The 20,126-nt window shown below is 53.5% G+C and overlaps 1 protein-coding gene across 1 annotated transcript in view; it reads right to left on the minus strand.

Moving 5' to 3' along the window:
• Window positions 1-921: 921 nt before the first annotated feature.
• DNMT3L (DNA methyltransferase 3 like) overlaps window positions 922-20,126 on the minus strand; it is a 44,689-nt gene continuing 25,484 nt past the window's right edge. Inside the window, exons 4-15 of the mRNA XM_027551216.1 lie at window positions 15,385-15,532; window positions 15,038-15,245; window positions 14,689-14,733; window positions 13,700-13,779; window positions 13,513-13,625; window positions 12,305-12,476; window positions 10,324-10,411; window positions 9,116-9,204; window positions 7,032-7,107; window positions 6,405-6,544; window positions 3,164-3,249; window positions 922-1,396 (exon numbers count right to left, since the gene is read on the minus strand). Coding sequence (XP_027407017.1) covers window positions 1,231-1,396; window positions 3,164-3,249; window positions 6,405-6,544; window positions 7,032-7,107; window positions 9,116-9,204; window positions 10,324-10,411; window positions 12,305-12,476; window positions 13,513-13,625; window positions 13,700-13,779; window positions 14,689-14,733; window positions 15,038-15,245; window positions 15,385-15,532 — 1,411 coding nt within the window. The 3' untranslated portion in view covers window positions 922-1,230. The remainder of the gene's footprint in view (window positions 1,397-3,163; window positions 3,250-6,404; window positions 6,545-7,031; window positions 7,108-9,115; window positions 9,205-10,323; window positions 10,412-12,304; window positions 12,477-13,512; window positions 13,626-13,699; window positions 13,780-14,688; window positions 14,734-15,037; window positions 15,246-15,384; window positions 15,533-20,126) is intronic.

Genomic DNA, 20,126 nt, shown 5'->3' on the forward strand with positions numbered 1-20,126 from the left:
AGGTTAACATCTGAACAAATGTCTGGGTGCTATAGCCAAGTCAACACTGAAATTAACCATCACAACTTCCATTCTATTTCAAAATACTTTAAAAACACCCTTCAGAAGTTCAGTTTTAACCCTCCCCCTTTCTTCCAAAAACCACCAGCTTGATCCCGAGCTGATCAGCACCAGCTGATCCCGAGCACGCCCCCAGTCACAGGGTGACGCCCAGGACAAGCGGAACCTGCATGCTTATCTGAGTCTAGGTCTCTTTGGGGGGTTTTCTGGTTAGTCTGGAAAGATCCCTTGTGGGTTTATCACATGTGGTTTGGAGCCAGCTGTGTCAGGACTGCAAAGTCCTCACCAGAGCCCAGGGCAGACGGGGACCCTGCCTCCACAAGCAAGTCCTTCTGGGTTAAGGAGGACAGAGAGGTCACACGCTTCATGAGTGGACCTGGCCTTGGCCTCCACTCCTTCCCTTCAGCCTGTCCTCCCTTTGCTGACCAAGCAGATATTCCACGCTTTACAAAGGTTTGGGATGTTTCATGTGCCTCTCACCAGGATGGGTGGTTTTAACCACACGGCACACGGCAGTTATGAAGGCATCGGCTACATGTAAGAATAACACAGGTGTAGCGGGGCTTATAGCCACGTGTCCTGCTCGTCTTACACACACGTCCCACGTCCTACAGGATAAGGTGGCCCTAATGGCAAAGAACCCACCTGCCAATGCAGGAGACATAAGAGACGTGGGTTTGATCCCTGGGTCGGGAAGATCTCTTGAAGAAGGACATGGCAACCTGCTCCAGTATTCTTGCCTGGAGAAGCCCATGGACAGGGGAGCCCAGCAGGCTACAGTCCATAGGGTCACAAAGAGTCAGACATGACTGAGCGACTTAGCACCTAGCACCACACACAAAAACACCACGAAAGGACCTGTAATGATCATAATAAATATATTTGTAACTTCTCAACTGGACAGAAATGCTTTCGGCAGCACAAGGTGCATGACAACATCTGGGTCTCATCAACCGTTAGACCCTGGGCTTCACCTCCTCCCACCAAAGGTCACAGTAGGGGCAGGACCACCAGATCCAAAGGGTGACGGTGGGTCTTTAGCAACCATGGGAAACCCGAAGTTAAGCAAATAAAATAATAATTTGAAAAGGAAAATAGAGACAATGTAAGGAAAGTTGCCTTTGTTCTAGGAAATGTCTTTTTTTTTTTTTTTCATGGTATATGACTCATTCATAAAGAGGAAGTGAGTTCTGTTGAAAAATACTTGAAATACTCTCTCAGGGGGAGAAAGCAATTCTTCACCAGCGTGGCCGGGCCCTGGGCAGGGGACTTCACTCGCTGCCTGTCCTGAGCCAGTAGGGAGAGTTCCTCCTGGGACACCAGAGCCGAGTGCCTGCTGTGAAGGAGAAAGGGGCTCAGTGCCCACCCAGGAACCCACAGACACCCTGGAAGCCAGGGGGACAGCCTGGGCAGGCTCCCTGAGGTCTCTGAGATAAACACGCTTATAAGAGCCCCCACCCTCTGTGAATGTCTCACCCAGTGGGGGGAGGTGGTGACAGGTGTGTTGGGGAGTAGGGAACAACGGCCCCCACACCTCCCCCCTCCCCCAGGGAGGAGCCATCCCTGGAGATGGTTCCCAAGGACAGACTACTGGCCCAGCCCAGCAAGTCCCGGTTTGGGTGTGGAGAGGCCACCACGGAGCAGACCCACAGAGACGGGGGAGTGGATCGGGGACAAGGCTGGCCCAGCAGCGTTCCGTGGCCTCCCCGTGGGTCCGGCTGCACCCGAGCTGACCGCGGCCACCTGCAGGCCCTGGACCGCCTGGCCAGAAGCCACTCAACAGGGACCCCGCTCACCATGTGATGCACCCCAAGGACTCAAGGCTCCTGGACGTGGTGCTGGGCACCTCACTGGACTTGGGGAACATTTTCCAGCTCACTCTGGGGGTGAAGACCACCCTAGCTCACCCTCTCCATCTGCAGCTCCACAGTCCAAGGGAGTCTGGGGCTGTCCAGAGGCAGCTGCCCGTCACCTGGGCAGAGTTCCCTACATCCAGTGAGGCAGGTCTCGCTCGCTACTGAGGCAACACGGGTCTGAGGGGAAGCACCCACTGTGCTTCTGGGGCCTAGGTGTGCCCCAGGCCCCACCACCTCCCTCCAGGGGCCAGAAGTGGGGGCAGATGCCGTAGACGAGGCTGGGCGACCCTCAAGTCTTCAAAAAGACAGTGTTTTAGGAACCTGCTCCACCTTACTGCCCACCTCCCCCCACTACAGTCCTGGGTGGGGGCCTGGTGGGCACCACAATGTGAGCAGAGAGAAGGCTGGCGTGGGAAGTGGCAAAGAGAAGTTTCCAGAAACTGTCAAGAGGAGGGCACATGACTTACTGCCCTGGAAGATGCAGGCAAGACAAGGGCAAAGGCCAGATGCATGAGGTTTGGGGGAAGAGACAGCCTTCTCCTTTAAGGCCCGGGGAGGGCATGCGGCAGGGTCAGGAGGGGAGGGCAGTGTCCCTGGAGCAGTGGGGTGGCTGGGCCAGGGCTAGGGGTGTACAGGGGCAGCGAGGGGCTATTCCTGGGGATCAACAGTGCTGAGGATGTTCCGGGAGCAGAGAGGGGCTGTGTGTGTCTTCATGAGCACATGTGTGTGTGTGTGTGTGTGTGTGCATGCGTGTGCATGTGCTTGTGTGTGAAGGCCCTAAGCAGACCTGTCTGAGGGGCTAGAAGCAGCTCAGTGTGGCCCAAAAGTGCATGGCGAAACATGAGTGAGAATGTGGGCCTGTGTGAGTGTGTGCTCTGTGTGTGTATGACGAGTGTGAGCTTATGAGAGACTGGGTATGTTCACATGGGTTTGGGGGTGTGCAGCGTGAGGCAGGTGCCCGGAGCTTGGGGACAGGGGACTGGGGCACACATGCCGGGTGGCTCACGTCCAGGAGTTCGTCCAGAGGTGAATTTCTCAGAAAGGACCAGTGTGAAAGCGGGGAGGAGGTCCCTGAAGTGGAAAGGGGGGCTGCTGCCCTTGAGCTTGTCCAGAATTTGTGGGGTGCCCCAAGCTGGCCACAGAGGCTGCCTGGGCACGGCTCCCTCAGCTGCCCTGGGTTCCCTGGTGACGGGCCCACAGCCGGTGTGCTTCCAGGCCTCCAGGGCCCTCACGTGCACAGGGAGTACCTCTTCACAGCGGGGATGTTGCTCCACACGTGCACAGCGTTCTGGACGGTCCTGCCGCGGACATCCTGGATGGTCACCGGGTCAGTCTGAGGGATGGGAACACGGGCTGTGAGCTGGGGGCACCCACAGGCCTCGGCCACCACGGGTGCCCTGTCTGCGCCCAGAGCAGTCTCAGCCCTCCTGGACGGAAGCTGTCTCCCAGTCGACACTGTTCACATGGCACGTCTGTTTTCTTATAAATCACCTTATAAGGATAAAACTGAGTTACTATTTTAGACCTTTTAACCGGCAGATTTTTCATTTCCAAAGGTCACATGCCCAGGGACTCCCCGTCTGCTCCACAGCAGAGGTGGATTCCGTGAAGGACAAAGAATTCCTTGATCTCTGAGCCAAGAGCTGTGTCATCTCCGGCAGATAAGAAGCTTTGCGGGCAGACAGCAGACTTCCAAAAAGGTTGATGCCTCGTGATCCAAGGGAGCACCTGGATCCTGGGGCCACAGTCTCGCTCGAAAGGTCAGAGGAAGAGGGGCTGGGGGAGCCATGGCAGGAGAAACGGGACCGAGAGACCATCCAATGCCCAACATGTACCCCAGAGGCCTGGACTCCACCTCCTCAGACTCAGTCGGGGTGGCAGAACCTTTCTGGATATGTCAGCCTCTCCCGTGTCCACACCCCTGGCGGGGAGGAGAGCTCACAGCGGGATGTGCCGTCAGGTATAGGGCAGAGACAGGCAGTCCTGTGTCTGGACGTCTAGTTGTTCCCTGCCATCAGCAGAAATGTGGATCTACAGCAAAGTGGGAGCAGTCACAGGACACACGGTGAGTTCTCTCTCCTGCCTACTTTCGATTCGGGACTGATTCCGAGCGACCAAATGTGCTCCCAAAACGGTCAAGAGCCAGCATCTTTGCTGTCCCCCACGTCTGCTGACAGCTGCCGCCCAGGTTTGGAGACTGGCTTTGGCTGGATTCAGGATCACATATTCATAGACTTGTCAATAATCAAGGAACCTTACAAGCCTGGTCCTGACTGCTCGTATGTGGTACCATGCCAGTATTTTAAAATTCCAGGTTCCCTAAAAAGGAGGAATAACCACAGATGGCAGAAGAAAGTAAGAGAATCATGAGGACACTTTGCTCAACTCTATGAAAATGATTTTAAACTTCACTTAAATGGATGGCATTCTGGGAAAACATAACTTACCAAAGTGATCTCAGAAAAGACTGAAAATCTTAACAGATTAGTTTCTACAGAAGAATTGCTCCCGTTTAAAACCTGGGCGACAATGACCAATCCAGACAATTTCACCGTTGTCAAATCTTTAAATATTTGTACAAAGCAAGCTTAACATTGGCATCCAAACCAATAAAAATAGCACAAAGCCAATAAAAACCTCACACACACCTCTCTTGCACTTGTCAAAGCAAAAATCCTACATGAAATGCTGTTCACTGGAATTCAGCAATCCTTCAAAAGAGCCTCACACATGACTAAGTGGGTGAGTTCAGGAATGCAAAGACAGATGACCACTAGAAAATCTATTAGCATACTCTATTGTATAAAGGGCTTCCCTGGTGGTTCAGACAGTAAAGAATCTGCCTGCAATTCGAGAGACCCAGGTTTGATCCCTGGGTCTGGAAGATCCCCTGGAGAAGGAAATGGCAACCCACTCTAGTATGCTTGCCTGGAAAATCCCATGGGCAGAGGAGCTTGGCAGGCTATGGTCCAAAGAGTTGGACACAACTGAGAGACTAACACTTTTACAACAGATCTAAAGAATAAATTCAATTATCTCCATGAACATAAAAAAGAACATTTGACAGAATCCAACAATTATTCTTAATTAAAATGAATCAAAAACATAGAAATCAAGGGAAATGACTAGAAATTTCCTTAAGATACTGAAACTTATCAACTGTGACCTCAAAATCAGCATCAGCCTAGGAGAGAAACACTGGGAACATTTCCGTGAAAGTTAGGAGCCAGGCAGGCATGTCCTGCCACTACTGTGATCCAGCGTGAAACCAGAGAAATGCGAGAACAGCGAAATTCGAGGTACAGAATCAGAAAGAAAAAACTGTCACAGTTTGCAGATCATCTGCTCAAACACCTAGGAGTCTCCCTGAATCAACTGCAAACCACTGTCATCCACAAAGCAGTCCAATAAGGCGACAGGAGCTAGATCAATCTAGATAGATCGATAGTTTCTTGAATACAAATCAAAACCAGTAAGATACAGAATGGAAAAATCCCAACTGCATAGGAGGAAAGAAGAGCAGGACACGTGGAGCCAAGGAAGGAAGGTAGAGAGCTGGGGACACCCTGTGGGCGGGCAGGGGAAAGAGCGGCTCTGCCGTCAGAGGGGCTATGCAGACATCCTGGGGTGGGGGGCAGCATCTCTGAAAACAGCACATGGACCCCGCAACCTCTCTTCCGGAATCCACCCCCACTGACGTCCCCCCTCACATCCCTGCCTCGTAGCAATGTTTTTTTTAAGAGTGAGAGATTAGAAACCACCCAACTGTGTGTTCGCGGAAACAGGTTGAAGGCAATTTTTTATGTCCATACAAATAGAACAAAACCAAAACACATAAATTAAAACAAAGAAGGAGAAAGGCACTTTCCCAACAGAAGGATTTCCAGGGTAACAGCTGAGTGAGAAAAGCCTGTGGGCAGATTTGCAAGTTTGTGGAGATGTCCTGGAGGTGACGAGGGACCTAAAGACAAATGCAGTGGGAGTGGTGGGAGCGGGTGGCTGGGAGACATTTGTTGTCAATTTATAAACACCGGAACACAGCAGGGGCACGTCCTAAGATGAGGGGACACCCAGCCTGGCCTGGGGCTGCCCTGTGTGGGGGGCAAAATGAGCTGGGAAGGATGGGCCGGGTCAGGCCTGGACAGAAAGTCAATGAGTCCAGAAGTGGCCTAAAGGCCAGGACTTGGGCCTGAGGACAGAAAGAGCAAGGCTGTTGGTTCCCCAGGATGGGTGTGAGTGTGAGTGTGTGCACGTGTGTGTGCGTGCATGTGTGCAGATGGAGCTGGGTGGGGGGAGAAAGACATGGCCCCCAGTGGCAGCTTCCTGAATCCAGAGCAAAGCATTGAGAAGGCACCGTTGGGGCTTAGTGGTACGACAGCCCTCGCGGGCTCCGTGAATTCTGAGAAACCAGTCCTCAGGGCCGGGACCTGAGTGGTGCCCCCACCAAGGGACCTTAGTGTCCCCTGCAGAGGCCCGAACTGCACGTACCTCCAGGAATCGAGTGGCCACGTCCAGGTCCTCCTCCGTCAGCACCAGGTTGTCCACGAACATCCAGAAGAAGGGCTGGGGGCTGCCAGGCAGGGGCCTCGCGTACTGCAGGATGCGGTGGAACTGGTACACGTACCACCCTGTGGAGGGGGCGGGCAGGTGTGTCTGGGCTCCACCCACTGGGAGGGGCCCGGGACAGGAGGGCGGGGCTCCGATGGGAGTTGGGAGGGGAGATCTCGGCTGCGTTGCGGCCGCCTGCCCCGCAACAGCCTGGAGGGCCCAGATGTGCCTGACACCAAGACAGGACAGGTGCGAGGGGCTGGGTACCGCCCCTGAGGGACACAGCCGAGCGGACGGGGTAGGAGGGGCGCCAGGCCGCCCTGAGGTGACAGACCCGCTCACGCTGTGGTTGTGGTGATGGCTTCACAGGGTACACAAGACCCACCAGGACGTGCTCACTGAATACGGACACTGATACCTGTCTCTGATGCCCCAGCAAAGCTTTTTTTTTTTTTTTTTTAAGTTGCAGACAATTTGCAATTCCTGCCCTCCCTGAAGAGTGCTGGGTATGTGGGAGGGGATGGGGGACAAGAGGCCCTGGAGTCCCAGCAGATGGCAGTTTCTTACCCGGGGGGTGGTCGCAGGTGTGGCCCAGGGTGGGCGTGGAGCCATAGGTGAGGTCGAAGGGGCCCCACTCATCTATCTGCAGGAGGACAGGGGCGGCTCAGGAGGGCCAAGTGGTCCCCTGGGTTGGGCACCTCGTTTGTCTAATCATGTGATTCAGGCTGACCCTCATGGAAGGGGTGGCGGGGCAGTGAAACCCACTGGGTCAGACCCACCTCTGTAAGTTAGGGGGTGTGGGGAACCTCACTTCCTCCATCTGGAGGAGGCGGCCCTGGGAATCTGAGCAGCATGATTCCTTTGTGCCCCCAAAGACCCTCCCGGGAGGTTGACACTTGGGCCCCCAGATTCATGCGTATTTCCTGTGTTGCTGGAAAATACACATCGAGCCCCTGATGGGTCAACGGACAGTGGGAGCATGAGCTGCTCCTGTCGCTGCAGCAACACCCCCACCCCAAGGCCCCCCACCTCCTCCTGAGTGGAGGATGTGCTTTCACCACCAGGGGCTCAAGTGCCCCTCCCATGTGACCAAGGGCCCCGGTTAGAGATACTGGCCCAAGTTATTCTTAAAAACAAAATAAATGAGACCCAAACACTGGATGCCTGGTTCTGTGACAGCAACCCATCCTGAGCAGACTTGGCTTCCCTGGACCCTCACCAAACCAGTGGACAGAAGCCCGTACCAGACACCAGCTCCCCACCTCACAGCCTCACATGCCCTGCTGCAGCCAGCTCTGCCTCTGCCCCTGCCCCTGACCAGGTGCACTCCTGGTGCTCTATAGCAGGGGCTCTATCCAGGGGCTCTACTGCAGGCTGCAGACTGGGATGAGTACAGAGGGGTGTCTGGATGGGGCGGAGGCAAGGGGGCTAGAGGAGGTGAGCCTGAGCTGGGGGGCCAGGGTCTGCAGGCTGGTGGCTGCTGTGATGACCCAGAAAATGCCGTGAAGGAAGCAAGGTCTTCCTTGTTCTCCCCAAGAATCTGCCAGCGAGCACTCTGAATCCCCTGAGACCCACAGACATGCACAGCCAGATGTCGCCGTGCAGACGTGGGAGCGAGTGGCAGCCGGATGCCCCGTCTCCAGGGTGGTGGCACTACAGGAAGGCCTGGGTCACGATCCTCGTGAAAAGGACTGGACGCTGGCGGGACCGAGCGATGACGACACACATGGGAGTCACTGTCACCACCGAGACTCAGACCTCATCATGGGAGGGATCTAGACCCTCCACACACCAGCAAGAGCCCCTCCAAGTCTGCTCTGTCCTGCAGCTCTGCGGCTTGAGGGGGGAGGCCTCGTATCACTGTCCAGCCCTGCCTGGACCATCCTGCCCTTCAAAGGAGGACCCTGCCTGGGGAGCCTAGGATGAGTGTGATGACCAGAATGCTCTAGAAATGCTCCCTGGCGGGACATCTGATGGGGCCAGTGGGGCGAGAAGACCGTTCTGGGCTTCAAGGCAGGGCAGACCCCAGGGGGATGGACCAGTGGTGGGGGAGTCCCCAGGCTCAGCCAGAGAGGAGGGCTGGCCCCTGGACACACCCTTGGGTAAGACCAAGATGGGGGGAGTAGAGCTGTAAGGCTCTGACTGGCACCCTGGGGGCAGAGTGGACTCCCTACGCTGGCCGTTTCCTTGTTGCTGCCTGCAATGGCCGGCGCTCTGGCCCCTCAGGCCCTGTGCCTGGGGTGGCTGGGCTCTAGGGACAGTGGGCTTTAATCCCGATGTGAGGGGCTGTGTGGGCCTCGGGCAAGGGCCCAGATCCTCCTGCAGAGGCCCCTGGAAGAGGCTTTCCATCCCTTTCCCACCACAGGACGCTCTTGACAGAGCTGGCTGAGTCACTTTTAGGCCCTCCTTCCCAGGCCACATTCAGGACAGCAGGAACAGGCAGTGTGGGGGCCACAAAGTTGCCTCTCTCATCTCCCCCGTTGTGGGGGTGATCCCCGTGAGACCCCCCCAAGGTCAGCCCTGCAGGGGGCTTCCCCTCCCCCCCTTTCTGCCCAGTCCCCTGTCCCCTTCCCTCCAGTCTGCTCTCACCAGGGGCCTGGAGGAGCTGAGTCTGCCCTCACCGGGGACCTGGAGGAGCCAGCAGTACTTACGTCCCTCCTCACTATGTTGGTGACGTCATCCAAATGTTTCAATCTTCCCGGCTTAGAACCATCTTCCAAAAAGCCCAGACTCGTCAGCTCTGGGTGGGGAGCCGAGAGGACACAGAGGGCTGGCGTTGGATTTTGACCCGACGTGGAATCAAAGGCCAACGGCTGATCAGAAAGTACTGCTATCATATGGCAAGCAGACTTTATCATTCCAGCAACATGACGGGGTGAGTAAGCACTGATTTCACAAAGTCAAGCCACGTGTTGCATAACCAGTGCTACAGGCTGCAGTGCCACTCTCTGGGTTAGGGAACCACTGGGCGGTGGCGATGCATGCTGACGTCACCCGGTCAGGCTGGGAGACAGGGCTGGGCTGCAGGAGAGCGTGCATCTGAGGCACTGGAAGGTGAGCCCAGAAAGGACCTTGCGAATTAATAACACACTGTCTGGGCAGGGCCTGGAAGGCTGAGTGGCCGTGGGCAGTGACTCCTGGGTTCCTTCAGGGGAAGCCATGCCCGCTCTGTGTGTCTCGGCCCCCAGATCCTTAACACGGATGTGCACGGGGCCACTGTGACCATACTACCAGGCACTTAGCGAGCGCCAGGAGCAGGGCAGATGGCCCCATTCCACTTGGCCAGAGACTAACAGACGTATTTTCACTGATTCCTGTTACATCTGCTGAGCCCACAAGAGTCCACAGGATTTCCAAAGGTACTGGCAGCTGGGGGTCTGCTTGGGGTCCGCAGGGGCAGGACACCCAGGCAAGGCTAGAATGCAGCATGTGACCGCCTGGGTGATGGGGGCGTCTGGGTAGAGACGGAGGGTGCAGCGGGCCCGGCAAGGGGTGGGGCAGGTAAGGGGGCCAGGTGCGTGGAGGTGTGTGAGGCTCAGTGGCTCTGGGCAGGGCTGTCCTAGCAGAGAGCTGGCCCTACGGCCCTCACTGTGGCATTTCACACCCACCGTCTTGCTATGCGAATTTTCTTTCCAAGGCAGCCCAGCTGAAGGAAGGAGCCCCAGGTGCTCCTGCACAGCACACCCCTCGCCTCCTAGAAACGGCCCCCAGTCCCAGACATGCAGTGAGTGTGATGCTGGGGACCTTCGCACCCCCACCCTCATTGCACACACCCTGGGTCCCCTGTGGGTCCCCTTGGAGGGGTCGCTCCAAGCAGACCCCTCTTCTAGCATGAGTCCTCAGGTGTCACTGCACCCACCTTTCTTGATGTCCCCAAAAAGGGATAGCACCCGGATGGGCTCTCTCTTCCACACAGGCACAGTTTTGTACATCACAAGGGGACTCTCCTATTTATTTAAAAAAAAACCCAGAACATTCTGATGACTACCTAATCATAGAGCCCATGAGTGTCAAGACAAGTTCTTTCTGGCCTTGCACACCTGCTGAGGGGGCTGGCCACTCCTTGACCGCACTAACCCCCAGGCCTTCATGAAGATCTGGCCCATCCCCCAGGCCAAGGCTCTTGCCCTCCCCCGCCAACTGCACCTCCAGCAAAGGGGAGGCAGATGCTCGGGACTTCACTGCTTGTGAAAGGAGATAACTCTATCCCTAGAGAAACCACTTCCCTGTATTTCTTGGAAAAAGTCTCTGACCTGGGGCGCTCTGAACGCCCATGGCCATGGGACGCACCGGATCCCTCTCTGTCCCCTCTGCAGGCTCTGAACCCAGGCCCCAAGTCACCCGGCACCACCCTTGAAGGCTACCAGCGCAGGGCCTCTCCCAGGCCAGGCCTGAGCCAGCACCCATGTCTCCGCGTGAAGGGGCCAGGCTGAGGACAGGAGCCGAGAAGGTGTCCAGTAACACCCACCCTCCCATGCAGGGCACCAGCTGGCAGAGATGCGGTGGATCTATCCAGGAAACAAGCACTCCCGAGCCCCTGACCCCTGGGAGGCTTCTTGGCTCCTATGAGCATGACATTGAGCTGGGGATGGATGACCAGGCCTGAGCAGGGGTGCTGCCTGCAAGCAGTGGAGGGTGGGGGTCCCAGGAGAACCTGAGCCCAGGACTGGAGCAGGTGGACGGCGCCCAAGGCAGGCAAAAAGTGAAGCAATGGGAGAGGGCAGGTGGTCCTGGGCTTCCTGGGGGCGTGGGGAGGGCAGGGCATATCCGGTGCAGGCACAGCCCTGACAGACACTTGGGGACGCACGTCCTGGTTCCCTGTGGCAGCTGCAGGAGCCATGCTTCCTTCTCCCTGCTCCCCTGGGGCAGTAACAGTGGTTCAGAGTATCTACCCCTTCCCCCTTGGATGAGAAACCCCTCCTGCAGTTTGCTGGCTCAGGGTCTTTTACACAGAGATGGGCGGCTTCTGCCACAAGATGGACCTGAAGAAGGTTCTATGGGGAGGGCAGGTGCCTAGTTTAGAAAAGCACCTTGAATGCACCTGCTCCATCCAGTGTCAGGGAGTGCAGGGCGGCGGGGCCACCACGTGCCCCCATGGTTGGCCCAGCAATGCCAGGTGTGCAGCAACTCCCCAGAACCAGCCAGCCTCAAACAGCAGAGAAGGAACCTGAGGCTCCAAGCCGCCCCGGTCAGTGCCCAGCCTGCCCCGTCACTCAGCCCCCACCCCTCCTCCGTGTGTCTCTATCCCACTCCTTCCTGGTAGATGACACCAATCACTGCATTTCATGTCATCCCAATCCAGGATGACCTCACCTCAAGATCCTTCTCTAAACTGCGTCTGCAAAGACCTTATTTCCAAAATAGGTCACGTTCACAGGTACTGGAGGTTAGGACTTGGGTGTATCTTTCAGGAAGAGACCTCAAACTACTGCGATGAGCCCACACTCCTGCGTAGCTCATGGCCCCGGCCTTGATTCCATAGAGGACCCATGTCTGTGCCAGCTGTCCGGGCTGGACTTGGAGATCCTGCCCAGGCATTTGCTCCCACTTGCTGAGCTCAGAGGCCCACATTTGCTGGGCCCTCTCCTACCTCCTACAAATGCCTGGTTCCCAGGCTTGGGAGAAACAAAGCTGCTGTGCTAAAGGGATTTGTGGAAGACAGACACCTAATGGACCTGCTATCAGAGAGGAAAATGAGAAAAGTGCATTTGCTCAGAAGCCTTTAACTTCATCACATAAGCAGAGCGGATGGGTATTTTGCAACCAGTCGCCGGAGGAAATGAGCCAAGTTAGGGCTGGCCGTTCGCCCATTCTATCCTCCAGCTCCAGCTGCCACTCACCGCCTCCCGGTCATAGAAGGCCTTCAGCCACGTCCGCCACTTTCTCCTCCTCTGCAGCAGCCCGCTCCGGGGGAAGGGCAGGCAAAGGAAGCAGACCCAGTTGCTCATGGCGTGAACCTTCCCCGAGGTCCCAGGGCCAACCAGGGTGTCAACGCACTCGAAACAGTAGCATCTGTAGTCAAACAGAAAACCACAGCGGCAGAAATGACGCTGCCGCATCTCCAGGTGAAACCCCGGTGGCCCAGTAGGCAGCAGAGAGCCTGCTCCTTGTTCTGGAGTGAGTGAAAAGACAGGTGGAAAGACAAAGCCAGCAGGGTGGGGAGGCAAGGCTGTGGCTGAGGGAGGGGGTCAGTCCCTCTCAGGGACCTAGAGCCACAGGGCCCCCGTCATCCGCAGAGGACAGGGGGACCTGTGGACAATGGCGGATTTTCAAGACTCCCCTACGCCGGCTGTTCTCCTCCTCCAAACTTTAGCATCTAAGAAAGCAGGTGAGATCTCCCCATGAACTCAAGCGCAGGAGCACCCACTGAGGGGACAGGGGGGCAGGTCTGGGGTGGGAGCTGTGGGTACAAGGATGGCCCAGAAGGGCTGCAGGGAGGGACTGCAAGTAAAGCTCAGGTGGGCACACAGCAGGGGAGAGCGAAGGCACCTGCCTGACTCTGGCCCCGTGAGGGTCCTGTCACTGTCCTACTTAACCATCGAGGGAGCAGCTATGCCTTGGCAATAAAAACAGAAAGAAAAATCACAAGCACACAGCTTTTGAGACCCCCTCCCATAGGTGAAGCGTACATGCGTGCTAAGTCACTTCAGTCGTGTCCGACTCTTTGTGACCCCACAGATCATAGCCTGCCAGGCTCTTCTGTGTGTGGGATTCTACAGCCAAGTATACTGGAGTGGGTTGCCATGCCCTTCTCCAGGGGCTCTTCCCCACCCAGGGATCGAACCAGCATCTCTTACTTCTCTTTCACAGGCAGGCAGGCTCTTTACTACTAGCGCCACCTGGGAAGCCCCACCCATAGGTCAAGGCTCTTCAGCAAATGAAACATTTGAGATGGAAATTGAAAGCTTTGGAGAAAGTCATCCTTTGGGGAGGTGGGGTGGGAAAGTCCCTTGCACTCCAGGATGCAGAGCCCAGAAGGATGGGCGTTCCCCAGGTTTATGGGCAGCAGTCCTTCATGACTCTGGATCCCCCGCGCCCCTGGCCTCACCGGGTGCAGTCGGGATTCTCGCAGATGAGCAGCGTCTCCCCGGCGCAGCAGATGGAGCAGTAAGACTGGTACCCGTCATCGTCGTACAGGAAGAGGCACTCCAGGAACTTGTCCTTGACGAGGGCAAAGCCAGGCTGCCCACTCTGCCCTGAGGCTGCCACGAAGCCACCCTCACCTCCCTGCTTACCTTGCACGGAGCACACATACCCCCCTCAAACAGGGGGTGCTGTGTGTGCAGCTGGAGACTTCCACAGCAGATACACACATCTGAGGCAGAAACCCACAGTCAACGTGTGTCACGGCACCGCCAGACAGAGCAACAGACTTAGCAACAACAAAAAAAGTGCAAGACCTGTACACTGAAAGCCCCAAACTGCTCTTGAAAGAAAGTTCAGATGGGAGGGCATCCCATGTTTGTGGATCAGAAGACTAATGAGTGTTAAAATGCTGTGTGTCCTCAGTCACTCAGTCGTGTCTGACTCTTTGAGACCCCACAGACTGTAGCCCACCAGGCTCCTCTGTCCATGGGATTTCCCAGGCAAGAAAGAATACTGGAGTGGGTTTCCATTTCCTTCTCCAGGGGATCTTCCCAACCCACAGATCAAACCCACATCTACTGCATTAGCGGGCAGATTCTTTACCACTGAGCTACCAGGGAAGCCCATTAAAATGGCAAGCCTCCCCAAATTGGTCTACAGATGTCTCTCAAAATTCCAGCTGGGATTTTTTTTTCTTTTTTCTTTTTTGCAGAAATTGCTAGCCTGATCCAAAAATCCATGTGTAAATGCAGGGGATCCAGGCTAGGCAAAGCCATAGAGAAAAAAAGTAGATTCGTGGTTGCCAAGAGTTGAAAGAGGGGAGGGATAAGGAAGGAGTTACTGTGGGTACCAGTTTCTTGTGCAGGTGATGAAAATGCCCCCAAATTAGATTGTAGTGGCAGTGGCACATTATGTATGATTATACTAAAAGACACCTTCAATCATGGGTCAGGGTCTTTAGGTGGCACATTATGTATGATTATACTAAAAGACACCTTCAATGATGGGTCAGGGTCTTTAGGGCAGGTGGAGGGGATACAAGCTGGGCACCAGCCATGTCCACCACCCTCCTCCAGGGATGGACAACCTTCTTGAGCAGGCTCACATCCCTTCACCTGGGCAGGTGTGTGATGCTCACCTTCTATGTCTCGCTGGTTGACCTTGACTTCATATGCAATAAAATCTGGAAAAGAAAAGACATAGTCCCTGCCTCAGCCTGTCTCCTACATCAAACAGGTCAAGAGACAAGCCTCAAAGTTGATCTTTTGAAGTCACAGGACCCAGAGGGCCAGCACCACCCTCCCCCTCCACCTTTCACACTGACATTTAAACATCCAAGCTGATCGCTGGGGTGGGGGAGGCTTGGAGTGGGGCCCTCCTGCTCCTGAGTGAGGCATGATTATTCCAGAAGTTGGGAACCCTGGACAGTGTTCAGGCTTGAAGTTGGCATCCCAAGTGATGGGCCCAGTACTCAAATGAACCCTCACCTCTGCGGGGCCCGGGAGATGGTGGGGATGACAGTTCGCTGGAACCCACTAGGATGATGTCCAGACTGTGCTCCGGCTCCGGGTCCAGGACTAGGGTAGCAGACAAGGGGACACCAAACCAAGAGATAGGAGAGACAGCGGAGAGTGAGAAGGTGCCCCACCAGCCTCCGTCTTGGAGCCTTGGAATCCTGGAATCCTGCTTCAGCCCCTACCCACCTCCCACAGTGACACTCACCCCTCCCAACCCAGGGCAGGGATGGTGTTGAGGGGCAGGAATGTCGGTGGTGAGTGCCAGCCTCGAGGGGGAATTCAAGGGTTGCCCATCAGGTGGGCCACTTGGGTCTCACAGGGCCCGGGGTCCTCCGTGGCACCTCCTCCGTCTGCGTCCCCCCAGCTGAGGGCCCCTCAGCCACCCCATGTTCCTGCCGCCCCAGGGTCTCCCAGATCCCATCCAGCCTTGGTCTCTCCCAAGAACTCTTGAAGGCAGGGGGGCTCCTGAGAAGAAGAAAGGGCCTCACGGATTTCACAGGGCGGGGGCCATTGCTCCCTATCCGGCGGCAGGGCTGGGTCAGGGTCTGAGCCATCCATGGTCTCCAGGTTCAGGGTCCCCAGGGAGGAATGGGCCATGGAATCTGGGAAGGGACTTCTTCCAGAATCAGCAGGAAACCAGGGTGCTGGACTCCTGGGGTGGGGGCGCGCAGGATGACGCAGGGATGAGAGCGGGGACCCCTCAGTGCCACTGGGTCTTGGGTGGAAGGGTGGAGGGCTCCTGTGGGGTGCCCCTGCTGGGTGGGGGATTAGGGAGTCCCGGGAGGGGGAGGGGGAGGGGCAGGAGAGTCCTCACAGTGAGGAGGGATGAGAAGACCCGTGTGAGAGAGGAGGGTTCAGGGGGCGGAGTGAGGAGGCTCAGTGATGGGGCCTGAGTGCGGGGGTGGGGGACTCAGGGGCGGGGCTTAGGGTTCTCAGGATTCTCTGCTGGGGGTGGGCGCAGGGGGGCAGGACCGGCTGGGAGGGAGTTCAGTGGGGTTTAAGCATCTAAGGGGTGTGGTGCCTAGTGAGGGTGAAGGTTCTGGGTGGGATAAATGGTCGGGAGTGGGAGGGGCCAAGGGGCAATTAGTGGGGAGGAAGCTCAGTTGGCCTGGGGAGGGCTCATAGCTCCCTCCTTTCAGCTTGGGTGTGGTCCGGGTGGCCTGACTTACCTGTGTAAAGTTCAATGAGTGCTTCCCTGGTGGTCCAGTCTCTAAGATTCCAGGCTCCCAATGCAAGGACCCAGGTTCTATCCCTGGTCAGGGAACTAGAGCCCACATGCCCCAACTAAGACCTGGTGTAGCCAAATAAATAAATTTTATATATATATACACACACACACACACACACACACACACACACACACACAAACACACTTTAAAAAGCTCAGCAGGGTGTCAGGCAGTAGCTCTGCAGGGAGAAACCTGCCAAGGTCAGGGTTGACAGCAGAGTGGACAGTACTGCTCCCTATAGGGTGACACAAGGATGGTGTGTCACCTCTGTGGGCTCCCTCCCCACCTGTGACTCAGCCGCCACCCATGAGAGAAGTGCCGGAAGATTCCAGGGGCGGGACAGCCTGCAACATAGCAACATACCTGCCTGGGACTCTTCACAACTGTGCCGCTCATCAGAAAAAATCCGAGAAACTGTCACACCCAAGAGGAGCCTAAGGAGGCATGACGATTAGACTAAACGCGACAGAAAAACGACCTTAGAGGAAACCAAGGACACCTACTAAACTATGGCTCATTAGCCTCAAGAATACTGTATCAGTTCAGTTCAGTCACTCAGTTGTGACCGACTCTTTGCGACCCCATGAATCACAGCACGCCAGGCCTCCCTGTCCATCACCAACTCCCGGAGTTCACCCAGACTCATGTCCATTGAGTCGGTGATGTCATCCAGCCATCTCATCCTCTGTTGTCCCCTTCTCCTCCTTCCCCAATCCCTCCCAGCATCAGAGTCTTATCCAATGAGATAACTCCTCGCATGAGGTGGCCAAGTATTGGAGTTTCAGCTTTAGCATCAGTCCTTCCAATGAACACCCAAGACTGATCTCCTATAGAATGGACTGGTTGGATCTCCTTGCAGTCCAAGGGACTCTCAAGAGTCTTCTCTAACACCACAGTTCAAAAGCATCAATTCTTCAGTGCTCAGCTTTCTTCAGTCCAACTCTAATATCCATACATGACCACAGGAAAAACCATAGCCTTGACTAGATGGACCTATGTTGGCAAAGTAATGTTTCTGCTTTTCAATATGCTATCTAGGTTGGTCATAACTTTCCTTCCAAGGAGTAAGCGTCTTTTAATTTCATGGCTGCAGTCACCATCTGCAGTGATTTTGGAGCCCCCCAAAATAAAGTCTGACACTGTTTCCACTGTTTCCCCATCTATTTCCCGTGAAGTGATGGGACCGGATGCCATGATCTTAGTTTTCTGAATGTTGAGCTTCAAGCCAACTTTTTCACTCTTCTCTTTCACTTTCGTCAAGAAGCTTTTTAGTTCCTCTTCACTTTCTGCCATAAGGGTGGTGTCATCAGCATATCTGAGGTTATTGATATTTTTCCCGGCAATCTTGATTCCAGCTTGTGCTTGTATCAGTAGTGATTCACTAATTGTTACAATCGTATCACACTGAAGCAAGATGTTAATCACAGGGGTATGGGTTTGTGGGAGCTCTGTCCTAGCTTCAGAGATTTTCTATAGATACAAAATATTCTGAAATACTTTCTTTTTTAACCACACTGTATTGACTAAACTCTCCAGGTGGCTCAGAGGTAAAGAATCCCCTGCCAGGGCAGGAAATGAGAGTTTAATCCCTGAGTAGGGACTATCCCCTTGAGAAGGAAATGACAACCCACTCCAGTATTCTTGCCTGGAAAATCCTATGGACAGAGGAGCTTGGCAGGCTACAGTCCAATGGATTGCAAACAGTCAGACACAACTTAGAAACTAAACAACAACAAATTATTGACTGTCGTCATCATGCAATAGTTTATATCTCTATTTGTGAGGTATTTATCTTTAACTGAAAGTTTACACCTTTTGACCCTCTTCATCCATTTATCTGGGCGGTGGCTCAGAGGGTCGAGTGTCAAGCTGCAATGTGGGAGACCCAGACCCATTTATCCAGTCTCCACCTTTGGCAACCACTTCTCTGTATCTGTGAGTTTGGATTTTTTGTTTGTTTTTAATCCCACATGTAAGTGAGGTCATATGGTATCTGTCTTTGTCTGGTTTGTTTCACTTAGCATAATGCCCTCAAGGTCAATCCATGTTGTCACAAATGGCAAAATTTCATTCCTGTTTTATGACAGAGTAGCACTCCATTGTATATATGTGTGTTTTCTTGATGCATTCACCCACTGATGGTCACTTTTTCGTTTATGTCTTGGATATTGTAAGTAATGCTGCCATGAATATGAGGGTGCAGGTATCTTCTCAAATCAGTGTTTTCATTCTTGTTGGATGCATACCCAGAAATGGTTTTGCTGGATTGTGTGGTAGTTCTATTTTTAATTTTTTGAGACAGCTCCTTAGTGTTTTCCATGGCAGCTGCACCAATTTACATTCTCACAACAGGGCACAAGGGTTTCCTTTTCTCCACATCCTTGCCAGCACTTGTTATTCTTGCATGTTTGACAACAGCCACTCTGACAGGTGTGAGGTGCTGACTTGCTGAGGGTTTGATTTGCATTTCCCTGATGTACAGCATATTTTCATGTACCTGTTTGCTGGAAGACATACAGAAAACATCCTTATATCTTCTTCTTTTTTTTTTAGCATTAAATTTTATTTATTCCCACCACCATCTCCCTTCCACTCCAATGTATGTAACAACATCAGAAACCTGATTCTTCCCTCTCCCCTTCCCCCTTTTTTTTTCATATATCTTCTTTGGAAAACATCTATTTAGATTCCTTGCCTAGATTGTACATCAAATTGTCTTCTGTTTTGCTATTGAGTTGTATAAATTCTTCATATATTTTGGATATTAAGCTTTCATTAGATATATGGTTGTCAGATATTTTCTCTCCCTCAGTATGTTGCCTTTTCATTTTGTTAATGGTTGTCTTTTGTAGTAAAGATTTTTAGTGTGAATATAGTCTCATTTGTCTGTTTTTGCCTTCATTGCCTTTGCCTTTGGCATCAAATCCAGAAAACCATTGCCAAGACCCAGGTCAAGGAGTTTACCTCCTACATTCTCTTCTAGGGCTTTATGGTTTCAGGTTATCTGTTCAAGCCTTAAATCCGTTTTGAGTTAATTTTCGTGTACGCTGTGAGACAGAGGTCCAGTTTTGTTCTTTCGCATGTGACTGTCCAGTTTTCCCAGAACCGTTAATTAAAGAGAGTGTTCTTTCCCCATGGTGTATTCCTGGCTTCTTTGTCGTAAATTACTTGTACATATATACGTGGACTTACTTCCGGGCTTTTATTCTGTCCTGTTGAGCCACGTGTCTGTTTTTGTGTCAGTGCCATACCATTTTATTTAGAGCAGCTTTGTAACATAGTTTGAAATTAGGATGTGTGATACCTCTAGCTTTGTTCTTCTTTCTCCAGATTGCTTTGGCAATTTGGGGTCTTTGTGGTTCCACACAAATTCTAGGATTTTTTTTTCCTTTCTGTGAAACATACCATTGGAATTTTGATAGTGGTTTTGTCAAATCTACAGATTATGTTGGATAATATTATCATTTTAATAATATTAGTTCTTTCAACACATGCACATGTATTTCTGAATATTTTAGAATATTTATTCTAAAAGAGTTTATTAAGACTGTGTTTTAGTGGAGGGAAGAGAATGATGAAACTGACAATGATGATGAAATAATTTCCCCTATGTCTGAGTACACTGTCTTGATTGCTTTCTCCTCCTTTTATTTATTTTAGTTTTTAAACTGAGACATAAGATTTAAAAAGATTATAAGGGCCAGAAGGGATTGGGGTATAGACCTGTCACCTGACCACATACCCCTGCTCCCCTCTCTGCCCTGTCTGTATTGTTCCTGTGGCAGAAGGGGAATGTGGGGGTTCCAGAGGCCTATTTTAGCTCTGTGGAA

Source organism: Bos indicus x Bos taurus, chromosome 1 (genome assembly GCF_003369695.1).
Source record: "Bos indicus x Bos taurus breed Angus x Brahman F1 hybrid chromosome 1, Bos_hybrid_MaternalHap_v2.0, whole genome shotgun sequence".
NCBI classification, from domain to species: Eukaryota; Metazoa; Chordata; class Mammalia; order Artiodactyla; family Bovidae; genus Bos; species Bos indicus x Bos taurus.